The 25,324-nt window shown below is 38.1% G+C and overlaps 1 protein-coding gene across 11 annotated transcripts in view; it reads left to right on the top strand.

The window, feature by feature from the left end:
• DIS3L2 (DIS3 like 3'-5' exoribonuclease 2) overlaps positions 1-25,324 on the top strand; it is a 365,476-nt gene that overhangs the window by 155,555 nt on the left and 184,597 nt on the right. For all 11 annotated transcript variants that reach the window (XR_014080899.1, XR_014080900.1, XR_014080898.1 and 8 more), the window contains 2 exons: positions 314-561; positions 20,192-20,365. Coding sequence is in view for 8 of the 11 variants with exons in the window: in XM_081585674.1 (XP_081441800.1) it covers positions 314-561; positions 20,192-20,365 (422 nt within the window). In the remaining 3 variants the exon portion in view is untranslated. The remainder of the gene's footprint in view (positions 1-313; positions 562-20,191; positions 20,366-25,324) is intronic.

The raw sequence follows: 25,324 nt of genomic DNA on the forward strand, positions 1-25,324 counted from the left end.
AGGCAACCTCTGTAGATGGAATTTGTGTTCTGCAATTTGCTGCTGCCCCCCAATGGTACTCTCTCTATTTTTTTTTTTTTTGTATAGTTTCTTAGTTTGATCTAAAATTAGTAGGCAAACAGCACTCATATGCAAAACTGACACTGTGGTAAAGTCATTTAGTCACAGAGCATCACTGAGAAGTACTTCAGTAGGACTTAGAAAAACTCCTGGACCCAGTGAGGTGACCAGGTAATGTTCTGCTTTCTCCCAACTGTTGTCTAGTACTGCAGATAAACAACATTGACCATATATGTATCCTTGGTATTTTCAGGTGGTTTACATCTTGGAGAAAAAGCATTCACGTGCAGCGACTGGCTTCCTCAAACTCTTGGCTGATAAGAACAGTGAACTGTTTAGGAAATACGCCCTGTTTTCTCCCTCGGACCACCGGGTGCCTAGAATATACGTACCTCTCAAGGACTGTCCGCAGGACTTTGTGACCCGGCCCAAAGACTATGCCAACACACTGTTCATCTGCCGCATCATGGACTGGAAGGAGGACAGCAACTTTGCCCTGGGGTAGGTGACCTTTGGTGAGAAAAACTACCGAAATCAGACACAACTTGGTTTAGGTAACATTTAGATAAACGTTTTTGTGTGTATTTTAGTTATTATTTCTTCATTAAAGCATGGGTCCTTGGCATATTTTGCTCCTAGTTCCTCAGAAATGGCCCTTAGCTACCATCCCAACTGGTCACCTATAGGTTCCTTGAATTGCCAGGCATTTACCCTTTTTGTTTGTTTCTGTTTTTTGGCATAAAACATAGTACATTCTAAGCCTTGACTTACTTCCTGTTATGTTACAAATCCTGTGTGTACTTGTGAATTTGCAAAGAATTCATTGCATCCAACAGTTACACCCCTCCTTTCAGACACTAGTGTTAAAATATGTGAAATTGGAGGCATATTCATGGGACTTCAGTTTCCCAGGCTTAAAAACTAAGAATGTAAAGATATGTTTGAATGATGTGCTTTTTCAGTGTTAATCTTTCAGAGGTTTCCTGGGGGAGGAAATGGCAACCCACTCCAGTATTCTTGCCTGGAGAATCCGGTGGATCCAGGAGCCTGGCGGGCCATCCATGGGGTTGCAAAAAGTCGGACACAACTGAGCAACTAACACTGCAGAGATTTCACTTAACGGCATTAAATGTTAAATCGCCGTGCCAAAAGCTGGGGAACGGTGCCATGTTTTTAGGGAAGCTTTCAGAAACAGTCTAACTTAAGTATGATTCTGTAGCCACAGAGCATCATCACTAGCCACTTCATTGTCATCTGAAGAAGCTGCTGGACCCAGCTGTTTGAGCAAATGCTGTGCCTGTTTCCTTCTTACAATTGATGTTCGTTTTGAAAGAGAAGCAGTGTTAAGTTTTAGCTATATCTGTAGCCCTTTATTATGGGTGGTATCTGGTTTATGCTTCACAGAAAATGAAAATGAAGGCATAAAAGCTAGAAGAGTTTGCTCTGATGCTACTCTCAGTCTGATTTGGTGCCTTGCTGTTGGTCAGCTAACTTGTACAAGATGGACCCTCCTGGGAACATTCCTTGGTTATGAGTGTCAACACAATGGACGGCCACCAAGTGCTGCCTTGATGAAGTTTATTCTCTGCTTAGCCTTTTATGGTTAGTGAAGTAAAGCAGGTCAAATCTGTGTGTCCTAATAATGCAATTTAAAATATACTATCCTGGGACATCCCTGGTGGTCTGGTGGCTACGACCCCACACTCCCAATGCAGGGGGGCCCAGGTTCGTTCCCTGATTAGGGAGCTAGATCCCGCATGTAACTAAAAGTTGGCATGCCACAGCTAAAATTTCCACATACAGCAACTAAGACCTCCTGGCACAGCCAAATAAATAAATAAATATATTTTAAAAAATGTATACTATCCTGGGCCACTTTCTCAGTGATTTGAAGATCACCGCTATTGATATGTTCTCAGAGACACTCAGGAGCAGTTGCACTTTCTTTTCTGTTCTCAAGTGATGCGATTGCAGTGTCATCATTTTGAAGCCTAACTCATTATCCAAAACTGACGTCAACCCCTTGAGCCCTAAATAGCCCTTCTCAGCAGCTTGCCAGTTTCTCACCATCCACTCAAAAGGCTCGATAATGGCTGTGCCACCTGGCCCTGGTGGTTGTGCCCGCCACACTCTGCTTGGCAGTGAAAAGGGAACATTTCACATCAAGGCAGGAAATCCAGCCTTGTCTTTATCTGCCTTTCTGTCATATCCCATTGTGTATACTTGATTGGGCTACTTCCTTAGTTTTTGAGCTGTAAGGGTGTAGTCAGGGTATAGTCAGGAAATCTTCACAGACTGAGTTTCTTATTGTTCAAATGGCCCTTCAGGTGCCTCTTTTTTTTTTTTTTTGATGAAGCCTTACTTCATCAAAAACTCTTTTCTTGTGGGTAAAGTACAACAGTAATCAAAAAAGGAATTGAGTCTTTGAAGCAGCAAGGACATTTGCTGAATCCAGAAAATAATATTTTAAAATAATAACCATATGTTAATCGTCTTTTACATACAAAAAAATTGAAGATTCTCCTACTTAGATGGAAAGATGTGCTTTTTCTCTGCCTTCTTACTATAAAGACATTAAAAATTGTCTTTTATGGAAGTAAGCCTGTTAAAAAGTCTTTGTGGAAAAGAGAACATTTATCTTCAGAAGTAAAGTGCGGCAAGTTTCCACGATGAAGTTCTCAGCTGACATCTGTCTCATGGGGGGCGCGGGCCGCAGCTGTTGCATGTTGGTGGTCGCCTTGCCGTTTTGTTCTGGCTATCAGTTACTGATCTTCAGGAGCTGAGGTCACCATTTCCCAACCAGAACGTGCTGTGCTGTGACTGCCTGGATTTCCTTACTCATCCTTGCTAGGTTTTGACCAGGAGCGTGGAGGTAGTGCTTGCTACGGGTGTGAATGTGTGTGGTTTGCTTCCATAGAAATCATGCCTCAAAACCAAGTTTAACCAAAGTGCCTTCCTTTTGAATTTGTTCTCTGCCCCAACATGCTACCCTTGAGAATTATTGAACTTCTACCTATACAGTTGCCACAGATCATCCAAGTCCAAAGCCATTTACTTCATCTATAGTTAAATTCAGTTCACAAGATAGGTGTTAATTGTATGTGTAAGTCAGTGTTATATTATGTGAGAAATACGAAGGTAAACAAGCCCTGGTTTCTTTAAAGAAATTGTAGCCTAATGCAGAAGGACTTTACATAAATGTCATAGGATTAATTATTTTCTAGGAAATAGACTTCTGCTTGTACTAATTGAAGTGAAAGTGGCGATTGATATAAGAAATTGGTGGTTTGCCTAAAGGCCAGGGCAGTAAGTGTAGCAGGTCTCATGGGGAACTCAGAACTAACAAGGTAGCAGAGGAAACACAACTTCTGTCTCAACCACCCTGCCAGTCCAGCCACCACATGGCATCTTTTCTTTACCCCATTCTGCACATGAGCTGTATTATTCTGCTCTTTTCCACACAGTAGCCATTTACCTGCTCAATAGCATACATGGCCCCCAAATGGTACTGCCAGTCCTCTGCAGGTCACACACTGAAGTCTAGAGCACAGAATTTCTAGAGTAGAAAATCTTTATTGGTCTATTGAGACAGTTATTTGCCCAACAATTTTAAACAGAGGTGGGGGGTCCAAGGTCCCATGATCCACTACCTGATTATCAGGGACCATGGGACTCAACTCTCTCTAATGGAATGTGAACAAAGCAGATGGATTGAATGGCCTATCTTTTTAGCTCTATGTATAGTACAAAGCAGAATGCTATATGTTCTTCCTTATGAGTAAAATACTTTTCTGAAAGTGTAGAGAAGGTGGATGAAGGGGGAAATCTAGAGTTGTTTCTTGGAGAGTGGAAGCCTCTTTGCTAAAGAATCACTCTGACTGGCAGTCCAGAGTAGGTGGGAAGGGCCATGGCTGGAAGCAAGCCAGACGTCACACTGAGATGATATGGGAGAACCTGAAGTGAAGGAGCTGTAGAGAGGGAAGCAGAAGGAATTTAAAGAGTCAGGGGAGAGGAAGAAGCAAATTTTCTCAGACATGGTGACCAGCTGGAAATGGGGCATGAAGGAGAAGGACAGAATCTTGAATGAACTCTCAGGCTTCTGATTGGGTGACTGGGTAGATAATGACGATGGCATTTAATCACGATTCACCAAGAGCATCTTCATCTCTTGCTGTTCCCTTCACTTGTGCCTCATTGCTTGCCATTTCATTGCTAACTCTTTTCATAACTCCAAACTTCTGCACACAGCACTTCCTTTCTCAGCAGTGGCTTTCTCCTCTCTGTAATGTTTAGTGAAATACTCAACTTTTAAACTTAAGTCAGTTGTCTGCTCAGAGAGTGTTCCCTGACCGAGTCCTCTGTCATGGGTACTCCCGTCGTTTCTAATAATATCACTCTTATAGCTCTTGTCTGTATTATAGTTGCTTGTGTAAGTTACTTACTTAGCTATGAGCTTCTTTAGGATAAGGATACTCAGTGAATGTTTACTGGCTGGTCAGATAGGTAGATGAAAATGATTTGGTGACCCCAGGGTCTTTAGCCATGTTGACTAGCAAGATGTTGTACTGTAAATCAAACTAGAAAACACAAGTGGTTTAGAACAGAAGGTGATGAGAACCAAGGTTCTATGGCTTCAAAATCAACACTTGATAACAACATCCAGTCAGTATATAAACTCAGGGGGAGAACCCAAAATTTGGAATTTTTAACAAAAAGGTTAAGTAGAATGTGCACATTAATAGAATATATAATTTCAGTAGCTTTGGAAGGGACCTTTAGGAGGCCATCAGTCTTGGTGCCTCCATCAGTGTAAGCATTGCTTCTCTGGCACTCCCAGTAGCACCAAAGTGCCAGTTAAGAAAAAAGAAAGAAAGAAAGTGAAGTTGCTCAGTCGTGTCCAACTCTTTGCGACCTCAGGGACTGTAGCCTACCAGGCTCCTCCATCCATGGGATTTTCCAGGCAAGAATACTGGAGTGGATTGCCATTTCCTTCTCCAGGGGATCTTCCTGGCCCAGAGATTGAACCCAGGTCTCACCCACTGCAGGCAGACTCTTTACCATCTGCGCCACCAGGGAAGCCCATTTAAGGGGAGTCCAAAGAGTATTACAATACTAGAGACTTCTGGTTGTTAAAAAGTTATTTATTTTGTTCTTGGAATGGTCATGAGCGATTTCAGTTGAGCCCTGTTCACCTGTGTGTATGTATATATATCACATACCACACTTTCATGAATCTTAATCCTGTAATGCTATCAAAAGCCTAAAGGTAATCTGTTCTTAAGGAACTCTTACTGGCTTTTAGGCATCACTGCTTTTTGTTATGCATCACGACATACTTAGTACTTTTTATATTTAGTACTAGAACTCTTGTCCAAGATACTTAAAAACCACATTTGCTTCCTTGCTGGAATGATTTGTAATTATATAATCAGACTTACAGTTTTAAGAGCTTCCCAACTCTCATGAAGGGATAACTAGAAAGTTTGGGATGGACATGTACACACTGCTATACTGAAAATGGATAACCAACAAGGACCTACTGTATAGCACGTGGAACTCTGCTCAGTGTTATGTGGCAGCCTGGATGGGAGGGGAGTTTGGGGGAGGGTGGATACTTGTATATATGTGTGTATGGCTGAGTCTCTTCACTGTCACCCAAAACTATCATAACATTGTTTGTTAATTGGCTACACCCCAATACAAAATAAAAAGTTTAATTTAAAAAAAAAGAGCTTTCCAACTCTCTTAAATCATTTTTCCCTTTAGAAACTCTTACAGTGGAATTCATGCTTATATTTTCTCAGATCTTTGTGAAATCTGTTCTCCTGAAGTCTAGAGTTTACAGTCCAAATCTTTCCTCCAAGGATGTCATGAGCATGGAGATACCAAGATCACTTTCTCCTAGATTTGTCATAGTTTCTTCTTCTGGAATATTTAAAGATAAATCTTGAAGAAAATGGAAAAGTTTTACAGCAACTACTGTGAAAAACATAATAGTGTTTCTTGGCAACATTGAAGACTGACTAAAGATCTGTGACATGAATTGACCAAGAGCAAACTGACATATTTTATTTTATTAATACTAACATATTTTATTTTATTAATACTATGAACTAGCAAAGTTTTGAGAAAGAGGAAAATGAATAGGTCAGTGCATGTGTTGCATGGTTGAAAAATTTGGTATTGAACATGGGACTGTCCAGGCTTAATGTCATAGTACTGCACATTTTAAGAGAGGGAATGGACAACAGCTTGCATTAGAGAGAGGAACTGGGTGAGGTGAAAGGAGGGGAAGGGGAGTTCTGATTGAGGACGCGTGTGGTGGGGAGGGAAGTGATTGATGGGGAAGGGGGTCTGTTCTGGTATCTTCTTCAGCTCTTGCCTTTGTAGCCATAAGATTTCAGTAATCAGACCATCAGATGCATTTGTTGACTGACAGAAGCAAATACTTTTACTCTTCTATTCAGGTTTGATAGATGCCAAATTTCTTATAAGGTAGATACGAATTTAGGAGGTGGACATTACATTACATTAACATGTATTTAGGAAGATGAAACAGTAAGTAGGTTGGTAGAAAAAAACAAACAGGATACATTGGTTTGTTTCATGGAAGCATAGCCTATAAGATTAGCAAATTGAAAAGTAGCTCCATCCAGTCCTTCCCCCTGTGCAGAGTATTTCACCTTTTCAAGAGGATGTTCGTTGTCTGAAGACTCTCCTGAGGAAGAGTCTGCGTTACATAATCCTGAAAACTTCTATTACCAAACTCAGACTTTGTAAGACCTTTTCAAGAGGAGTGACTTTATCTTGGCTGGTGGACATGAAGCAAATTAGGCTGAGGAGGGGGCTCTTTCTGTGTGACTGTTGGGCTCTACCTCATGGCTTCTGAGAACTCTCTTTGGAAAAAGCTATGTATGCAACCCTGAGAGAGTATCTTGGTCCAAACAGAGCAAAAGTAAAAGGAGTGGAAGAGAGAAGTCCTGATGCAGGCTTTGTTTCCGAATCGTTCCCTCCTCACATCACATGCTATCATTAACACTTCTTCCATGGTTGTCAGCTTCATCCACAATCTTCTTGAAAATATTAAAGTATTAGAGAACCTTAGCTACCATCAGCCTTCTCCTTTACCCCTTAAATACTTTCAGCCTCCTCTTTGCTCTCTTCATATTGACATTAAACTCTTTACTGTCAATCTTCTGGGTCTTCCCTAAAATCAAACGTTGTTGAGCCTTGCTTCTCTTCCTCATTTTGTCATTACTGATCAGCCCAAGCTTTTTCTAAAATCCCCAATTCCTTACTTACTGACTTTTGCTGCATCATAATAGTGAGCCAGAAAAAGGGAAATGATGTGTTCTTTTCTCTTAATTTTAGAAAATAATACCCAAAGTAATACAGCTCAAGTATTTGCCTCACTCTGTTTTCACTATGTCTTGTTACTGAAGTTCTGAGCCCTAGATGTGGCCATGTTTATTGTTTTCCACTTGCAGGTTCTCAGGGATTGGATACCATTGTATCTGTTTGCATGGAGTTTCCAACATGGGCCAGTATGCATGAAAGTGTGTGAGGGCAATAATGATAGTGACAATCACTGCAAGAGGGTAGGACTGCCTTTCTGTGTGTAGCTGAGTTTTAAGGCTAAAACTTGATGAGAAGTTGTGGTGGAAAAGGAGGATGAATGGCTTGCAACACCAATGTTGACTATTACCTTTCCAATTTTCTTTAAGGCACAGGGGCCAATTTGTAGGACTTTCTTGTCTTAATTTCTCCTACCTGTAGCTGGTCTTTTCCCTTGGTAAAGTTTTAATGGCACATTACCCAGAACAGTGAACCCTAAAAATGCTTATTTGTATAGAATGTATACATGTACACACAGCTCCCAACTGTAAGGAGCTAGAAATGTTTCAGCTGTGTCCTGATTAATTTTATAGTAGGACCCAGTTGTCATATCATGGATTGTGAATGGGAACAGTATTTGTGGAAGAATTCTGGTGAATGAGAAAAATTGAGGTAGTGATCGTTTAAATTATTCTAACTAGGAAAGCTTTCTCACATCTATTTGTTATTGCAGTAGCAAAATTCTTAGAAAATTTTAATTTTTTCCAGTACACATATGCTATATACTTAATATTATTTAAAATGTATACTATCGAAAGTGAAAAATTTCCAGAATTTCATCCCATGAAATAATCACTATTAAGGGTTTGGTATATATTTGTCTAAAATATTATTTTTAAAATATTTGTTAACATCAGTTGCAAAATGTGTTTCACAGTTAAAGAATACATGTAACATTTATGTGATTTTTGAGTTCTGGTATTTAAACCAACCCTTGAACTCACCATCCAGATTAAGGAATCTGTCACAATAGTGTTGAAGCTCCCTGTGTATTCCTCTCTAACCTAACCCCTAATGTTTTCCCAAGAGGTAACCATTGTCTCAGACATATGCTCTTCCTTATAATTTGGTCATATTTATAACCCTAAAAGTGTTAATTTTGCTTGTTTCTGAACCTTATAAAAAATACAAGGCTACACGTATTCTTCTGTGACTTGGCTTTTTTTCTTTTAACATTATGTTTCCAAGATACATTTATATATTTCATTCGTTTTAATTCATAATATTTCTATTTGCAGAAATATAATTTATTTATCTAGTAGTGAAGAGTAGGACTGGACTTAGCAACTGAACAAATGACAACAAATTACTAATGAGATTGAGCATCTTTTCATATATTTATAGTCATTATGTTTCCTCTCTTAGAGACTATCTTTGTGTCTACTCATATTTTTTCCACAGTTAATTTTTTGTTTAGATAATTTAGATTTACAGAAATTGCAAAAATGGTACAGTGAGTTCCTATATATTCTTTACCTAGCTTTTCCTTATGTGAACATCTTATCATAGAATACTTGTCAAAACTAAGAAATTAACCTTGGTACAATACTGTTAAATAAAGTATAGCATTTATTCAGATCTTATCAGTTTTTCTACTAACCTCCTTTTTCTGTTCGAGAATCTGGTCCAGGATTCTACTTTGCAGTTGACATGTCACTGTAGTTTTTCCAATTTGTGACCATTTCTCAGCCTTGTCTTCCATTTTGACAATTTTGAAGAGTACTGGTCAGGAGTTTTGTAGAATGTTTCTCAGTTTGTGTTTGTCTAATGTTTTCTCATGGTTGGATTGAGCTTAAGCATTATTGAGAAGGATACCACAAAATGAAGTGCAGAGTATTAGTGGGTACATGATATCAGTATGTATACTGGTGATGTTAGCCTTGGTCACTTGATTAAGGAGCTATCTGCCAGGATTCCTAACTTTATTATTTTCCCTTATAAATATACTATTTAATATACTTGGGGTGATATTTTTGAGACTTTGTAATTCTCTTTTCTTAAAATTTTTCCCACTCATGTTAGCATTCTTTTTAAATTGGCCTGTTTGTCATTTGATTTTCTGGAGTTAAAAAAAAAACCTAGACAGTAACCTTTTAGCGGTTAACAACATGGAAAATACCTTTTCCTTGGTTTGTGAATTGTCTGTTCATGTTGTTAATGTTAACTTCTGAAAAGCAGGCACTTAAATTGCATTTTTTAGCTTTTTGGTGCTTGTGTATAAAGTTATAATTAATTTTTTTAAGTTATAATTAATTTTTGTTTATTAATCCTTTATCCAGCCCCATTGCTAAATCCCCTTATTAATTTTAATACTTTGGATATAGTTTCCTTTGGATTTTTTCTGTAGGCAATCATATCATTGGTAAACAGATTTGTTTCGTTCATTCAAATCCCTAAAATATTTCTTTTTCAAATCTTCTTGAACTGGCAACTCATAATTAAAGAGGTGATATTTTCCACATCAGTAAGTATGTCAGGTCAATTTTGAGTGAAAGAAATAGTAGCAGGCATTTTTTTTTCTTGTTCTTGATTCTTTGATATGTTAATATTAATAACTTTGCTAATGTGGCAGCTGGTTATTAAAGGACTCAGGTGTTTACTTAGGTCCACGTCTTTGGGTTTTATTTGTTTGTATTTTACCATCTTCAGTTTTCTTCTTTTCCTTTGGAGTCTCAAGTAGGAATAGAATACATTTTTTCCAGGCTCAAGAGCATTAATATGTTTATTTATTCATTCAACCATCTTTTACTGGGCTCTTAAGATGAACAAAGTCTCAGTGTAAGATACAGAAACAAAGAAATGTGTATTCCCTCTAGGATGATTCTCCTCATCTGTTAATAAATAAGAGATGTACCTAAAGCATTGTTACACAGCTGGAAAGAGGCATGTTCCAGAAAGGAAATAGAACCAAAGGAGAGTAAGAGTTCTAAGGAGAGAGATCTGCTCTGGGGGAGGAATGGCTCCATGGCCTTGCTGCTGTATTCTGTGAAGGTGAATGAGCTTGTTTTGTTTTGTGGGCCTAGTTCAACATGGAAGTCATAAAGGAAGTGCCTTTAAGATAGAGATACATTGCTTAAGGAAGGAGCTGTATAGTCCTTTTATGCTTTAGAACCAGCAGTACCATGTCAATATGTCATGAATTTGTTGTTCAGTTGCTCAGTCGTGTCCAACTCTTTGTGACCCCATGGACCGCAGCACACCAGGCCTCCCTGTCCATCACCAACTCCCGGAGTTTACTCAAACTCATGTCCATTGAGTCGGGGATGCCATCCAACCATCTCATCCTCTGTCATTCCCTTCTCTTCCCACCTTCAATCTTTCCCAGCATCAGGGTCTTTACTAAGAAGTCGGTTCTTCGCATCAGATGGCCAAAGTATTGGAGGTTCAGGTTCAGCATCAGTCCTTCCAATGAATATTCAGGATTGATTTCCTTTAGGATTGACGAGTTTGATCTCTTTGTAGTCCAAGGGACTCACAAGAGTCTTCTCCAACACCACAGTTCAAAAGCAGCGCTCAACCTTCTTTATAGTCCAGTTCTCACATCCATACATGACTACTGGAAAAAATCATAACTTTGGGTATATGAACCTTTGTTGGCAAAGTAATGTCTCTGCTTTTTAATATGCTGTCTAGGTTGGTCATAGCTTTACTTCCAAGGAGCAAGCGTCTTTTAATTTCATGGCTGCAGTGATTTTAGAGGCCAAAAAAATAAAGGTCTCTCACTGTTTCCCTTGTTTCCCCATCTATTTGCCATGAAGTGATGGAACTGGATGCCATAATCTTTGTTTTTTGAATGTTGGGTTTTAAATCAACTTTTTGACTCTCCTCTTTCATTTCCATCAAGAGGCTCTTTAGTTCCTCTTCACTTTCTGCCATAAGGGTGGTGTCATCTGCATATCTGAGGTTATTGATACTTCTGGCAATCTTGATTCCAGCTTGTGCTTCATCCAGCCCAGTGTTTCTCATGATGTACTCTGCATAGAAGATGCAGAAGATTCTATTCTGCATAGAATAAGCAGGGTAACAATATACAGCCTTGATGGGCTCCTTTCCTAATTTGGAACCAGTCAGTTGTTCCATGTCTGGTATTAACTGTTGCTGCTTAACCTGCATACAGATTTCTCAGGAGGAGGTCAGGTTGTCTGGTATTCCCATCTCTTTCAGAATTTTCCACAGTTTGTTGTGATCCACCTAGTCAAAGGCTTTAGCATAGTCAGTGAAGCAGAAGTAGATGTTTTTCTGGAATTCTCTTACTTTTTCAATGATTCAACAAATGTTGGCAATTTGATCTCTCCTTTTCTAAATACATCTTGAACATCTGGAAGTTCTCGGTTCACGTACTGTTGAAGCCCAGCATAGAGAATTTTGAGCATTACTGTGCTAGCATGTGAAATGAGTGCAATTGTGCAGTAGTTTGAACATTCTTTGGCATTGCCCTTTTCTGGGATTAGAATGAAAACTGACCTTTTCCAGTCCTGTGGCCACAACTGAGTTTTCCAAATTTGTTGGCATATTAAGTGTAGCACTTTAACAGCATCATCTGTTAGGATTAGAAATAGCTCAGTTGGAATTCCATCACCTCCACTAGCTTTGTTCATGGTGATGCTTCCTAAGGCCCACTTGACTTCACATTCCAGGATGTCTGGCTCTAGGTGTGTGATCACACCATCGTGGTTATTTGGGTCATTAAGATCTTTTCTGTATAGTTCTTCTGTGTATTCTTGCCACCTCTTCTTAATATCTTCTGCTTCTGTTAGGTCCATACCGTTTCTGTCCTTTATTGTGCCCATCTGTGTATGAAATGTTCCCTTGGTGTCTCTAATTTTCTTGAAGAGATCTCTAGTCTTTCCCATTCTATTATTTTCCTCTATTTCTTTCCATGTTCTCTTTGGAAGACTATTTCTCTGTACTATTCTTTGGAACTCTGCATTCATATGGGTATATCTTTCCTTTTCTTCCTTGCCTTTTACTTCTCTTCTTTTCTTAGCCCTTTATAAGGCCTCCTCAGGCAACCATTTTGCCTTTTTGCATTTCTTTTTCTTGGGAATGCTTTGATCACCCCCTCCTGTACAGTGTCATGAACCTCCATCCATAGGTCTTCAGACACTCTATCAGATCTAATCCCTTGAATCTATTTGTCACTTCCACTGTATAATTGTAAGGGGTTTGATTTAGGTCATACTTCAGTTGCCTAGTGGTTTTCTCAGCTTTCTTCAATTTAAGTCTGTATTTTGCACTCAGGCGTTCATGATCTGAGCCACGGCCTGCTCCTGGTCTTGTTTTTGCTGACTGTATAGAGCTTCTCCCTCTTCGGCTGCAAAGAATGTAATCAGTCTGATTTCAGTGTTGACCGTCTGGTGACGTCCATGTGTAGAGTCATCTCTCTGTGTTGTTGGAAGAGGGTGTTTGCTGTGACCAGCGAGTTCTCTTGGCAAAACTCTGTTAGCCTTTGTCCTCCTTCATTTTGTACTCCAAGGCCAAATTTGCCTGTTACTCCAGGTATCTCTTTACTTGAACAGCAACAATAAAGTTGGTTTTTAAGAGAATGGGCCAGACATTTTGATGTAACACTGAGTCGTATTGTCCTAAAGCAACTGTTTCCATCTTTGCAGACAGTGAATGAAAGATAGAAATTACTTAGAAAGTTGTAATATTTGAGCTGTATCAGATGAAAGTTACTTTCAGTATTCATATAAAATAAAATTTACAACCAAAATAAAAATATAAAACAGATCCTTCTGTAAGAGGAAAATATACAATGTATAAATTGATTCTCTACTAGATTCTGCTTTTGTTTAGATCCTAAGACATTATGGGTTTTAGAGTGACAGCAGAATTTATAAGTAAGCAGCATATGATTCTTTCTGGGGCATCTAAGTTCTGAATGCATGAGCTCTTAATGCTGACCTGTTAGATTTTTATCTCCTGCAAGCTGTTTAGTCTGTGCTGCTATCACATACATCTCAAGTGAATATCTGTAATAAATTATTTAAATATGGCACTTGAGAAACGTTTTCTGAAACTTAATAAAAATAAATATTAATTACTACTAATAGAAACTTGGAGTCATTGATCATAGTTGGAGGCCCTAATCAAAACATAATTTCGTCTTTATGAGCCATGTTCCAATTTCAATGAACAATTCAAGATTCTTTGGACTTAGAATAGAGCCTGGTGAAAAAAAATTGCCAGAACACAAAGCAACAATAAAATTAAATGAGATGAAAGATGAAGTGTTTTTTTCTGTAAATGTCAGCAGAGGGCCAGTGATTGCAGTGACTTGTTCTGACAAATACTAGGCCCGTCATCACCTGCTTACTTTTGTCCTTTCCTTTCACCTTCTCACCCCAGTGGAAGTGGACCCAGCACTCAGCACTAGTCTTTTTTTATTTTATTAATGTTACATTTATTAATATGATATAGTAACATATTATATATTGTTATTTTTCAAAACTTAATTTGACAACCAGGAGTCTAATTATTTTGTATTAAACAGCTTCTTACCAAGAATGGCACAATGTATAATACTTTCTAGTATTTTTTATGTAACTTTGCTTTGTTTTTGCAATGGTTTCTTTAGCAGATTTTCTGGTACCCAATTCGTGACCACAGTCATAATTGTGCTTATATACTTATCTATAAACATAGAGCATAGGAAAATACTCTTGAGAGCAGAATAAGTAGAAAACAAGAGACTATGTTGAAATACATAGAAATAACACATGTGTGCATGATACAGATGGAAAAGTCAGTGAAGATGATTTGGCAAACATTTACAAAACATTTGTTTTCATCCAAACATAAAGCACTGTGCAAAAATGTTAGCACTAGTCTTCTTTTGGAAAATTTCTCCATCTCTTGGTAGACTATTGTTTTCACTTAGTAGTCTTTCAGAAAGGGTTTGTGAGAATTATATTCCCTGAGTTCTTGCGTGTTAAAATAAACCCAAAAACTTCATCTTTAAAGTCCACAAACTTCAGTGATAATTTTCTGTATTAGTTTTTCCTGAGACATGGTATACCATGTCTGTAAAATTTCTTTGATTTCAGGGAAATGGTCTTAATGATATTTTTGAAAATACTTTCTGTTTCATATATGTAGTTCCTTCCTTCAGGAATATTAAGTCATGCCAAAGTTTGTTCTCCTTCATCTGCCTTTCATATCTGTTTTCCCTATAATCTTTTCACACTTCGTATAATACTTGTAATTTCATTTTTTCCCACTTCTTTCAGACTTTTCTCTATAAGCTTATTTTTTTCAAATAGTGTCAGTTCTTCATTAATTTTTTTTTCCTTTCTACTTATTTCCTATTTCCTAGACATAGTTAGAAAACTAGAAATCACACTAGTTTTTATTTCCTTTTGTGAAATGTATTTCTTATGCACTTGGATCTTTGCTTTGAGCTGTTCTTTAGTGATGATATTTTCATAAAATTTTTGAGTTCTTGCTAATATCTTTGGTCAAGTTAGTAATTTATGTGTCTGCATGCATGTAAACTATGTTTTATTCTTCTCCCATTTCTCTTGCCTGTTTCTTCCTTTTTACATGAAGTATTTTTTTAACAGAACACCTGGAATGGCTACTCTTCCTGCCTCCCGCCCCATCTTTAAATAATGAGTTCTTAGATTTTAGTGCTATATTTTTAAAGTTGGGTATTACAAAATGCCTCTGTTCAGGCATTTAAGCCCTCCATTACAAGCATAAGATAATCGGTTTTGACCACTGCAACCTCACCAAGTAGGAATAGGATGGCCACTGTGTTTTAAGGTGGGCTTACAAAAACTGTTACTGAGACTCTTACCACATATCAGAATGTGTTTCTTTTCATATTCTCTAATAAATGCTATATGATCTGCTTTGTTGTTTATGCTTCTCCCAGAAACTGTGTATGCTGTTGGATTATATGTATGGTTAATTATTTTACATGGTTTTTAATACTATGGGGAGAATCATGTGAAATTGTGTTTTCTTGGTGAAACATGGCCAACTATATTGGTAATTTCATGTTTCTCAATATATGATTATCTTCTTTACATCATTACTTGCTACCCTTGAATCCTTATTTCTGAATCATCTCTCAGCTGACTTGAATTGCAAATAGTTTTTTTAGAAAATAGTTATTTACTTGCTTTTCGCTGTGTCTGGTCTTAGTTGAGGCAGAAATTCTTGACTACAAAATATTGAATGAGATAACATAATAAGCTTGAACAGTATTTGATAAATCTATGGATTATGATGCTTATATAAGCAAGGGGGTAGAATAAATGAAGACAGTCAAGCCAAACCTAGAATTAGTGTTTCTTTTAATGGAGAAAGATTACTGCCCTCTCCATCAGAGAAGAGCTCAGTGAGCTTCATCTGCCTTCACCAGATTGGTGGTCCTCCTGCCATGGTTCTGTATTGGAGGCTCAGAGTTGGTTGCTGCTGGAAAACTGGCATCCTCTAAGTGTGGTGGCCTGGTTGGCATTGGTGAGAGGAAGCTCATGTGTGGAGCTCATTTGCTGCCACCAGGTACTTTGTTCTGATGCCCGTTGAGCAAACACTGCAGTACCTGGGGAAGGGGGTTGGTTGACATTCTCAAGGTAGATTATCTTGTCCCCACAGTGAGAGTCTTATGCTGAGCATTCTCATGGAACACAAATAGTCATACTCTATGCCCATTTCTCCATGTCTGTCCCTCAGATGTCTTTGTCACCAGTCCTCCAATCTTTCTTCTTTCAGGTCCCTATCCATCTGGCTAAACTTGTAGCCACTGCCCATCAGGCCATCTTTCCTCAGCCAAAGTAGACCATGGATGTATTGGTTCAAGTTCTACCTGCAGGGAGGAAGTTTCTGCTCCACTTGTCTTTTCAGAGACCACCCCTTAGAATGGATATACTACCAGAGTCCACTTATGATTCGTGACAATGAAAGGTCAGTTGGAACTAGGCATCCAAGGTACTCAGACCTTTCTACATCTTCCTGTATCTTGTGTTTCCTAATCTTGTATTTCATATATATATATATGAAATATATATATCATATATATCTATATATACATATATATAGATAAATATATATGGTTTAGTTCTCTTGAGCTTACTCTTTCTGATAAGTATTCCTACTTTTCATGTAAGACACTTAGTGAGACTCTGAATTTAATGATGTAGTGATTTATCACCCCTTGATTTTTGTTTAGTTGCTGTCTTAGCCCGGAAGCTGCAATAAACTCAGAATACTTTTTTGATATACATAGTAAGTCACTGAGTTTCCATCTTAGCCTGAAATCAAGACTTTAGAGGTTGATCACATAATTCTTTTGCTTCTATCCTCTTTTCAGGTTCTCCACGTCTCACACTGTTTCTGTGAGCTTTTGGCATCTTTCAAAAAAATTTCTTTTCAAACCAGAGTTAGTTTCTCATGCTTACACCAAGAACCAGACAAACATGTTCATATTAGGAAATGGGTGTAGAGAACAGAACCTTAGAAACCTGTGAGAATAATTAATTCTTTAAATGGGTTGGACGTAACTCAGGTCCCACTTGATTTTCAAGTGGGACATTTCAAGTGGACATTTCTCCAAAATGTCCTTTAAACTTCAAAGGCGTTGACAGCAGGTTTCCCAGATCCTCAACAGGAACTTCATTCTAGTCAATGAGGATAATACACAGATAATAATGTTGTCATTTTGAAAATTAGTGAGACCTGAGTTTTTAACTATCTGGATCCTTGGTTGCAAAACAGGAGAAAACAACTGTGGTTGAAAAAGGAATTTATTAGAGGAATATTGAAGGGTTCACAGTAACAGTGAGAGTCTTGAACGTCCTGAGAAAGTTATGAGTAGGAACAAAGGCCAACCTGGAAAGCCAAGAACAAGAAATCTAGCCATTGTCTTTTATCAGGATTAGTTTGGCCTCGATGGTGGTGGTTCTTACCACTTGCAAGACAGCATTGCCGCTGGGCACTGCTGCCACCACTGCTTTCACTGGCAGCCCTGAAGCCGCCATGAATGAATCCAAGCACCCTTTGTCTTTGTGTCACTCTCTTCACATTCAAAGTCTTGAGCTGAAGCAGAGTCTAAGTAGGAGGCTGCTCATTTCTGTAATGGGAATTCTACTCCTTTGGCCCACTTACATGCCGTGTGGAAGTCTTTCTAATTTGTATTCCTTTTTTTCATTTTCTTGCTTTATGGTTCTCACTGGGACTTCTGATACCATGTCTGGTACTATTGGTGAACAGTACCAACAGAACCAAAGAGAGTGAACTTGTTTTCTTCCTGATCTTGAGGAAAGCATTTAGACTTTCACTGTTAAATTGAGGATGTTCCTGTTTATTACTCATTTGTTGAGTGTTTTGATCATGAATAGATGTTGAATTTTGTCAAATTTTTTTAATTCTGTTGAGGTGATTGTATGTGTTTTTTCATTGTTTGCTAACTGATTAATGAAATAGATTAAATTTTGGGATGTCAGACAGATCTTGAATTATTTGGCCCTTTTATATATTGCTGAACTCTGTTTGCTAATATTTCATAAGAATTTTAAGCCTGTTTTTCATGAGAGATATTGATCTCATGAATCCTTTGTTTCATTTTGGTATCAGAGTAGTGCTGGCTTCATAAAACTAGTTAGGAAGTGTTCCATCCTATTCTATATTCTGAAAGAGTTTGTGTGAAATTAGTATTAATTCTTTCATAAAGACTTGGTAGCATTCTCCAGTGAAACCATTTGGGCGTGCGTTTTGTCTTTGTGGAAACATTTTTAACTATGGATTTGGTTTCTTTAGTAGATGAAGAATTATATAGTGTTGGTATCTCCTTGACTAGTCTTAGGCAGTGTGTGTCGTTCATGGAATTTATCCATTTCATCCAAGTTGTTGGATTTATTGGCCTAAAGTCATTTATAATTCCCTTATTATTATTTTAATGCTCAAAGGATCTATAATAATGGTCTCTCTCTCATTCCTGACATTGGTAACTTATTCCTTATTTTTCTTGATCAGCCTCACCAGAAACTTACCTATTTTATTTTCTTTTCAAAGAATCATCTTTTGATTTTATTGGTTTTCTTTATTGTTTATTAATTTTCTATTCATTGATTTTTATTTCTTTATTATTTCCTTCCTTCTGCTTACCTGGGATCTAATTTCCTTTTCCCTTTTCAGTTCTTTAAGATGAAATTTAGTTCACTGACACATTTCTTCTTTTCTAATATGAGCATTTAATGCTGTAAATTTTCCTCAAAACACTACTTTAGCTGCATCTCACCAATATTGATATATTGTATTTCATTCAGTTCAAAATATTTTCTAATTCTCTTTTTATTTCTTCCTTAACCTATGGGTTGTTCAATTTTCATATATTTGTGGATCTACCAGATAGCTTTCTTTCATTTTTTTTCCCCATGTATTTTTGCTGTCTTTGGCTTTTTGATGTGATTTGTGGGAAATCACCACCTACCTTTGAGAAGAAGGCACTGGTCTGAGCCACCATTGTATGTGAAATGCCCACAGGCCACCGGGAGCCCACAGGCTGCCTCAAGCCTGTGCTGGTGGGCAGGTGTATGTGTCAGCAGTGGGCTGCTCTCTCTTGGCTGGCATAAGAGAAGTGGGACCAACCGTTCTACCACCACTGCCATGTTGCAGTGTTGAGGCTGAAAATTTGTTAAAAGTCTGCATATAAGGCAACCACATCACCAGTCCTCCTATACCACTGTGCACCTATGAACTCTAGTAGCCAGGCATCTACCCTTATATAAGGAAACAGAATCTTCTTCAAAGAAATCAAATGGCTCCAGAGAAGGCCCTAATGCCAGAGCTAAACTCCTTGCAGAATTACTGAAGGTAGATTCCTGGATCATCCTGGTGGATGAGTAGACCTATGCAGTGGAGGAGGTAGCCAGCTCTGGTCTCCCCAACACTCTCAACAAAGGCAGCTGATTTAAGACTCATGTTGTATTTCCTATTGACTATCAACATTCACCACTTAACTTTAGACTTGGCTGTTTGTGGCATGCCAGTACTTACAAGAATGGAGAGTTATCAGTTTTGATGTATGTGTAGATGACCCACAGATAAAGAGTAAGACCAGCCCTCTAAAAGATGGAACCCTACTCATAGTGACAGGACTGTCCTGTTCAATACAGTCTTATTTTTAATGGACCAGGACCCTAAAATGTGAATGATCATTTGCTGGGTGACTGGATTAAAGATAATTTCAGTTTTCTTCTTGGTATATTTCTATCTTTTCTATTAAAAACTTCTCTAAAGTGAATATATATAACTTTTGTGTTCAGACAAAATGTCTTAAAACATTAAGGCAAAAATTAGTAGAATTGTGAATTAAATGAAAACATCAGATCTGATCTAGTGAGCATGACGTAAGGTATAGGCAGTGTGAAACTAGTGATTTAACAGCAAACTGGGTTGATCAGAATTGTCTCTAAAGGTGTTTACAAGAGAAGTAATTGACAAAAGCTTTCACTTCTCCATGAAGAACAACTGCAGGAGTCCCACAAAGGGCTGTCTGGCCCTTCTCTGTGGGTCAGCATTCCTGAGGAAAGGTAAAAGTACACTGTAATCACGGCGTTAACAAGACAAGAGTATCCTAAGATCTTCAGCTTGGCGTCCTGTTCATTCACTGGTGATGGTGTTCCTGCTAGGGGAGGGAGAGTTTGAATGACAACCTTAACTTAAGAGAGGAGACAGGTTGCCCACGTTCCATTACTAACACAGTGTTTCCTGTCCTTCCCGTCCACAGGCAGCTGGCGAAGAGTCTTGGGCAGGCTGGTGAAATCGAGCCTGAAACAGAAGGGATACTTACAGAGTATGGTGTGGATTTCTCTGATTTCTCTTCAGAAGTTTTAGAATGCCTCCCTCAAGGCTTGCCTTGGACAATTCCACCAGAGGAATTCAGCAAGAGAAGAGATTTAAGGTAAATATCTGAAACGCTTTAAAGAACGACACGTTTTCTACCTTTCTGTCTTCTGACTTAACTTTCTGAGGAGCTGGCCTCAGATGTTGCCATCTTTCCACCAACACTCAAGTTCTGTACAAAAGCTTTCACTTCTCCATGAAGTGCTCTGTACCAGAGGTGCTCCACTCAAGTGCTCTGTACCAGAGGTTGGCCAGTGATGCCTTGTGAGCTAAACCTAGCATATTGCCTGTTTACTCACAGCCTGTGAACTAAGAAGGCTTCCTAGGTGGCTCAGTGGTAAACAATCCATCTGCCAATGCAGGAGACACCAGAGACGTGGGTTCCATCCCTGGGTCTGTTAGATCGCCTAGAGAGTAAGTGAGTGAAGTCGCTCAGTCGTGTCCGACTCTTTGCGACTCCATGGACAGTAGCCTACCAGGCTTCTCCATCCATGGGATTTTCCAGGCAAGAGTATTGGAGTGGGCTGCCATTTCCTTCTCCAGGGGATCTTCCCAACCCAGGGATCAAACCCAGGTCTCCTGCATTGCAGACAGACGCTTTACCACCTGAGCCACCAGGGAAGCCCGATCCCCTAGAGAAGGAAATGGCAACCCACTCCAGTATTCTCGCCTGGGAAATCCCATGGACAGAGGATCCTGGTAAGCTACAGCCCATGGAGTCGCAAAGAGTCAGACATGACTGAGCACACTTGCATGCACTTGTGGGCTAAGAATGATTTTTATATTTTTTAGTGGTTGAAAAAAATTGAAACAATTTTTTATGAAACTATATAAAATTCGAATTTCAGCATTCATAAAGTTGTGCTGAAACTTAGCCGTATGTATTTGATTATATATTGTCTTTGGCTGTTTTTTTGCAATACAATAGCAGGGTTGAATAGTTGCAACAGAGGCCATATGGCCTACAAAGCCTAAGATATTTGCTGTCTAGCCCTTTATTGAAAATGTGTGCTGACTCTTCTTCTAGACCATTCTAATTTCAACAGGTACAGTTACCACCTTCTTTTCTCATTGCTATGCCCCATAGACCTGGTCCAATAAAGACAGTGTTATCTGGTTAGAAGTGCCCTCCTTTCAATGGGCCTCTTCAGGCACAGAGCAAAGGATTCAAGACTTCTGTGCTTGGAGCTTCATTTTAAAGCTTTACTTTTAGGTCTGGAATTTGTTGGAAAGTACTTTTGTGGTATTTTTTTTAACAACATCTTCTTTGAAGATGTTTCTTCATTGTGGGATGTTAGTTCTTTTCTGATATTTCTCTTCAGAATTTGGTTTCAGTGCTGGCATTCATTTTGGATGCCACATGGAGATATTCAGAACCAAGAAACTTTTCATACAACCCACTGAGGCCGTGGAAGGTTTTTTGCTAAGGTCATCCCATGTCAGAGTCTTTTCCACCACCACACTTGCTCACTTCATGCAGCTGAACTCATGATACCTTAAGCTTGTGGTGCCCATTACTCCACCTAGTTTGAGAATCCTCCCTCCGGCTCCCTCTTGCTTTTGTATCTTTTAGGAATTTACTTCTTTTTTTTCTTTTCATGCCAAGGGTAGGCCAGGAAAAGGAGTTGACGGTTTCCTTTCCTTCTTGTTAGTGGCTCAGATGGACCACACATTATATTTGAAGTCAGTTAACTCAAGTTGCTTTCTTGGCTTTCAGCAGTAACCATTGTTCATAGAACTACTTCTGGTCAGTTATCTTGTCAAGGATTTCGGGATCCTGAGGCCATAATCTTATTACTCTCTCTGAACCTTCATTTTCTCATATATAAATGGAGGGACTTGTTTTCTGAGATTTCCTAAATCTAGGAATCTATTAAAAAATTAATAAGGAAAAGATAGAATGGATGACTGAATTTTGTTGTTTGAAGTGTAAGTTAGTAGGGCTATTCCTCCGTAGCTGTTAACATTTTAAATGTACCTACCCTTTCACCTAAAAACTCTATTTCTAGAAATTCATCCTACTCAAGGAAGTATATTAGGTACATGTACATGAATGTTTGTTGCTGCCTTATGGTAAAAGTGACACTGCTGATGTCCACCAGTAAAGGAATGGTTACATAACCTATGTCATATCGGTAAGCTAGCATTCCCTGCCACTGTAAAAAAGAAGCTAGACCCATGTTGACTTTCCTGAAAGAATGGCCACCATATATATTGCAAAGTGAAAGAAGCAAGTTTCAGAACAGTAAGAATATGAGCCTAGTTTTTTATAGTCAAATAATATAAAAACTATGTAAATGTATATGTACATTCACATGCATATACATGTATATATAAAAGTATATATATATATTAAAAAAAAGTCCTGGCTGACAGTGATTATTGTGCATGGACTCAGTGAAGTGGTAGGAGGTATGGAGGCAGTATTTTACTTTTCATTTTATAAATTGCTCTATTATTCAAGTTATTTAAACAAATAACCTTTATAACTTTTAAAAATTATGAATGGAAATATCAGAAGAGAGAGGTGCTCAATTTTTCCAAGCCTGACTCGTAGCGTGCAGGTAAATAATAAGGCATGCCAATAGTCCCCGCAGCCAGTATTGCTCAATTCCCCTCTCATGGCCCCACATTGCCTTTTTCTTTGGCCCCTGTTACCTTCTGAGTTAGACCACAGACTAGGAGGTCTTGCTCTGCAGAAGGCTTCTGTTAAAATATACCTATGTGTCCTGCAAAAGGATCCAAAGATTCAGGGAGCCTGTGGGATGCTCTCTGCTATTAGCATAGTAACAGGGATTTTTTTTTTCACTTTTGTAAATATCATTTTTGCCTATCACTATCTTTTTTAAAGTTTTTATGTATTTATTTTAATTGGAGGATAATTAGTTAACAGTATTGCGATGGTTTTTGCCATACATCAACATGAATTGTTACAGGTATACATGTGTCCCCCTATGTGAACCCTCCTCCCACCTCCCTTCCCACCCTATCCCTCTGGATTGTCCCAGAGTACCACCTTTGGGTGCCCTGCTTCATGCATCGAACTGGCAATGGTCATCTGTTTTACCATGGTAATATACATGTTTCAATGCTATTCTCTGAAATCATCCCACCCTTGCCTTCTCCCACTGAGTCCAAAAGTCTGTTCTTTATGTCAGTAACCAGTGAACCAGTGAAGTTGCTCAGTCGTGTCCGACTGTTTGCGATCCCATGGACTGTAGCCTACCAGGGTCCTCCATGCATGGAATTTTCTAGGTAAGAATACTGGAGTGCGTTGCCATTTCCTTCTCCAGGGCATCTTCCTGACCCAGGGATCGAACCCAGGTCTTCCACATTGCAGGCAGATGCTTTACCATCTGAGCCCTCAGGGAAACCAGTAACAGGGATTTTAAAAAAAAAAAGACTTTAATTTCCAGGAGCTTTTTACCTGTCCATTATCCTCTAGAATTATTTTTCTAAAATTCAAATCTTATTCTTTTGTTTTTACTCCTTTGGCTTAAAATCTTTCACCTGCTTCCTGATGCCTAAAGTGATAACCTCTAAACTTTGTTGAACATGCATTTCCTGTAACTTCTGTGCCTTTATTCTAAAATTACAAGTGTACGTACTACTTCACTAATTTATTTTGTGTTATTAACATACATAAAAGTGGAAAAATAAGAATGAAACAAGTTTTAATGTATTTTATTTTACTTTAAAAAGGTAAAGATGTTCACATTATCATTAATCTTACTTTTGATGAAAGCAATGTGATTGAATATTTTATTTTTTTATTTTGTTTGAGCAACTTGCAATATGGAAATACAGAGGTCTGAGTGTAAGTTTTGTATATTTTGATGCTTAGTTTTGGTTTTAATGGTTATCATGACTGAAAAAGATACCTCATATCGTAGGAAGAAACGAGCTGAACTCACTAAGTCATGATATTCATTTTTCAATCCTATTCACTGATCATATTCAGATTCATTTTGAAATCCATCTAGTACACTTCCACCTTTCATGATGTCAGTCCTTTCTTGTGGACAAATTGAAAGGTGCTACATTTTTAGAGTTTTTAAAAATGGTTTCATTATCTTCAATTATTTTTCAGCTGGCATCTTTAAAAACTAGTTATAAAATTACATGAAAAAATTTAAGTGTACAGATATGAGCAATTTGGTAGCTTATAAGATTAGGTCATTTTAGGTCCCAAAATTGTGTAATAATGAAACATTTCAAAACATCCATCTTTAGAATTTTATATTAAAAACTTGAGTTTCTTGTTTTATTTTGCTTTCAAAAAGCAATAACTTTTAAAAATTATTGTCAAAAGATCACATTTACTTGAAGGGACAGATTAAGTGTATTTTTTTTTCTAAGTATCTGCTAGGGAACATATGATTGACAGTCATTGTTTTGAAATCATAATGTGGCTGATGATGAATTTATGTAAGGAGCAGAAGAAAATGTCAACTTTGCTATTTTCATGGTATTAGTGCTATTATTATTATTAGTTTAATATTATCTTCAATCTGGATCTTTGCAATAGTCTTTTTTTAGCCACGTGCCTATTTTGTAAGGATTAACTTCTCTAGAACCATAAATCCATGGTACTGGGCATGTGTAATTACCCATTGTTCATAGCTGGCTGAAAATAAAAGAACCAACAAACGTGCCAATATCATTGCCTTTTGTGTTCTGGAACACCTGAGGTTCACCTCATTTACCATCTGATCCACACATCTTGTGAGTATGCCAGGGTTAATTCATGTGTTTATGTAGTCACAGTTAATAATTTCTTATTTTTTTTACAATAAAAAATAGAGAAGTACTTAGTATGCTGAAGCGTTTGGATCTGATTACCTTTTCCTCTCTTTGACTGGTCTTGTAATAAATTTATTTCATTTTTCTTTTAACAAATATTTATTGAACACCATCCACGAGCAGTAGAAATTCAACATGAGTAAAAGTAAATGGTTTCTGTTCTTGTGGAACTCTGTCTTAGAGCAATAGTCAAATATGGGATTATAATGGAAGA

This window comes from Giraffa tippelskirchi, chromosome 3 (genome assembly GCF_054371585.1).
Source record: "Giraffa tippelskirchi isolate mGirTip1 chromosome 3, T2T-mGirTip1v1.2.pri, whole genome shotgun sequence".
Taxonomy (NCBI): Eukaryota; Metazoa; Chordata; class Mammalia; order Artiodactyla; family Giraffidae; genus Giraffa; species Giraffa tippelskirchi.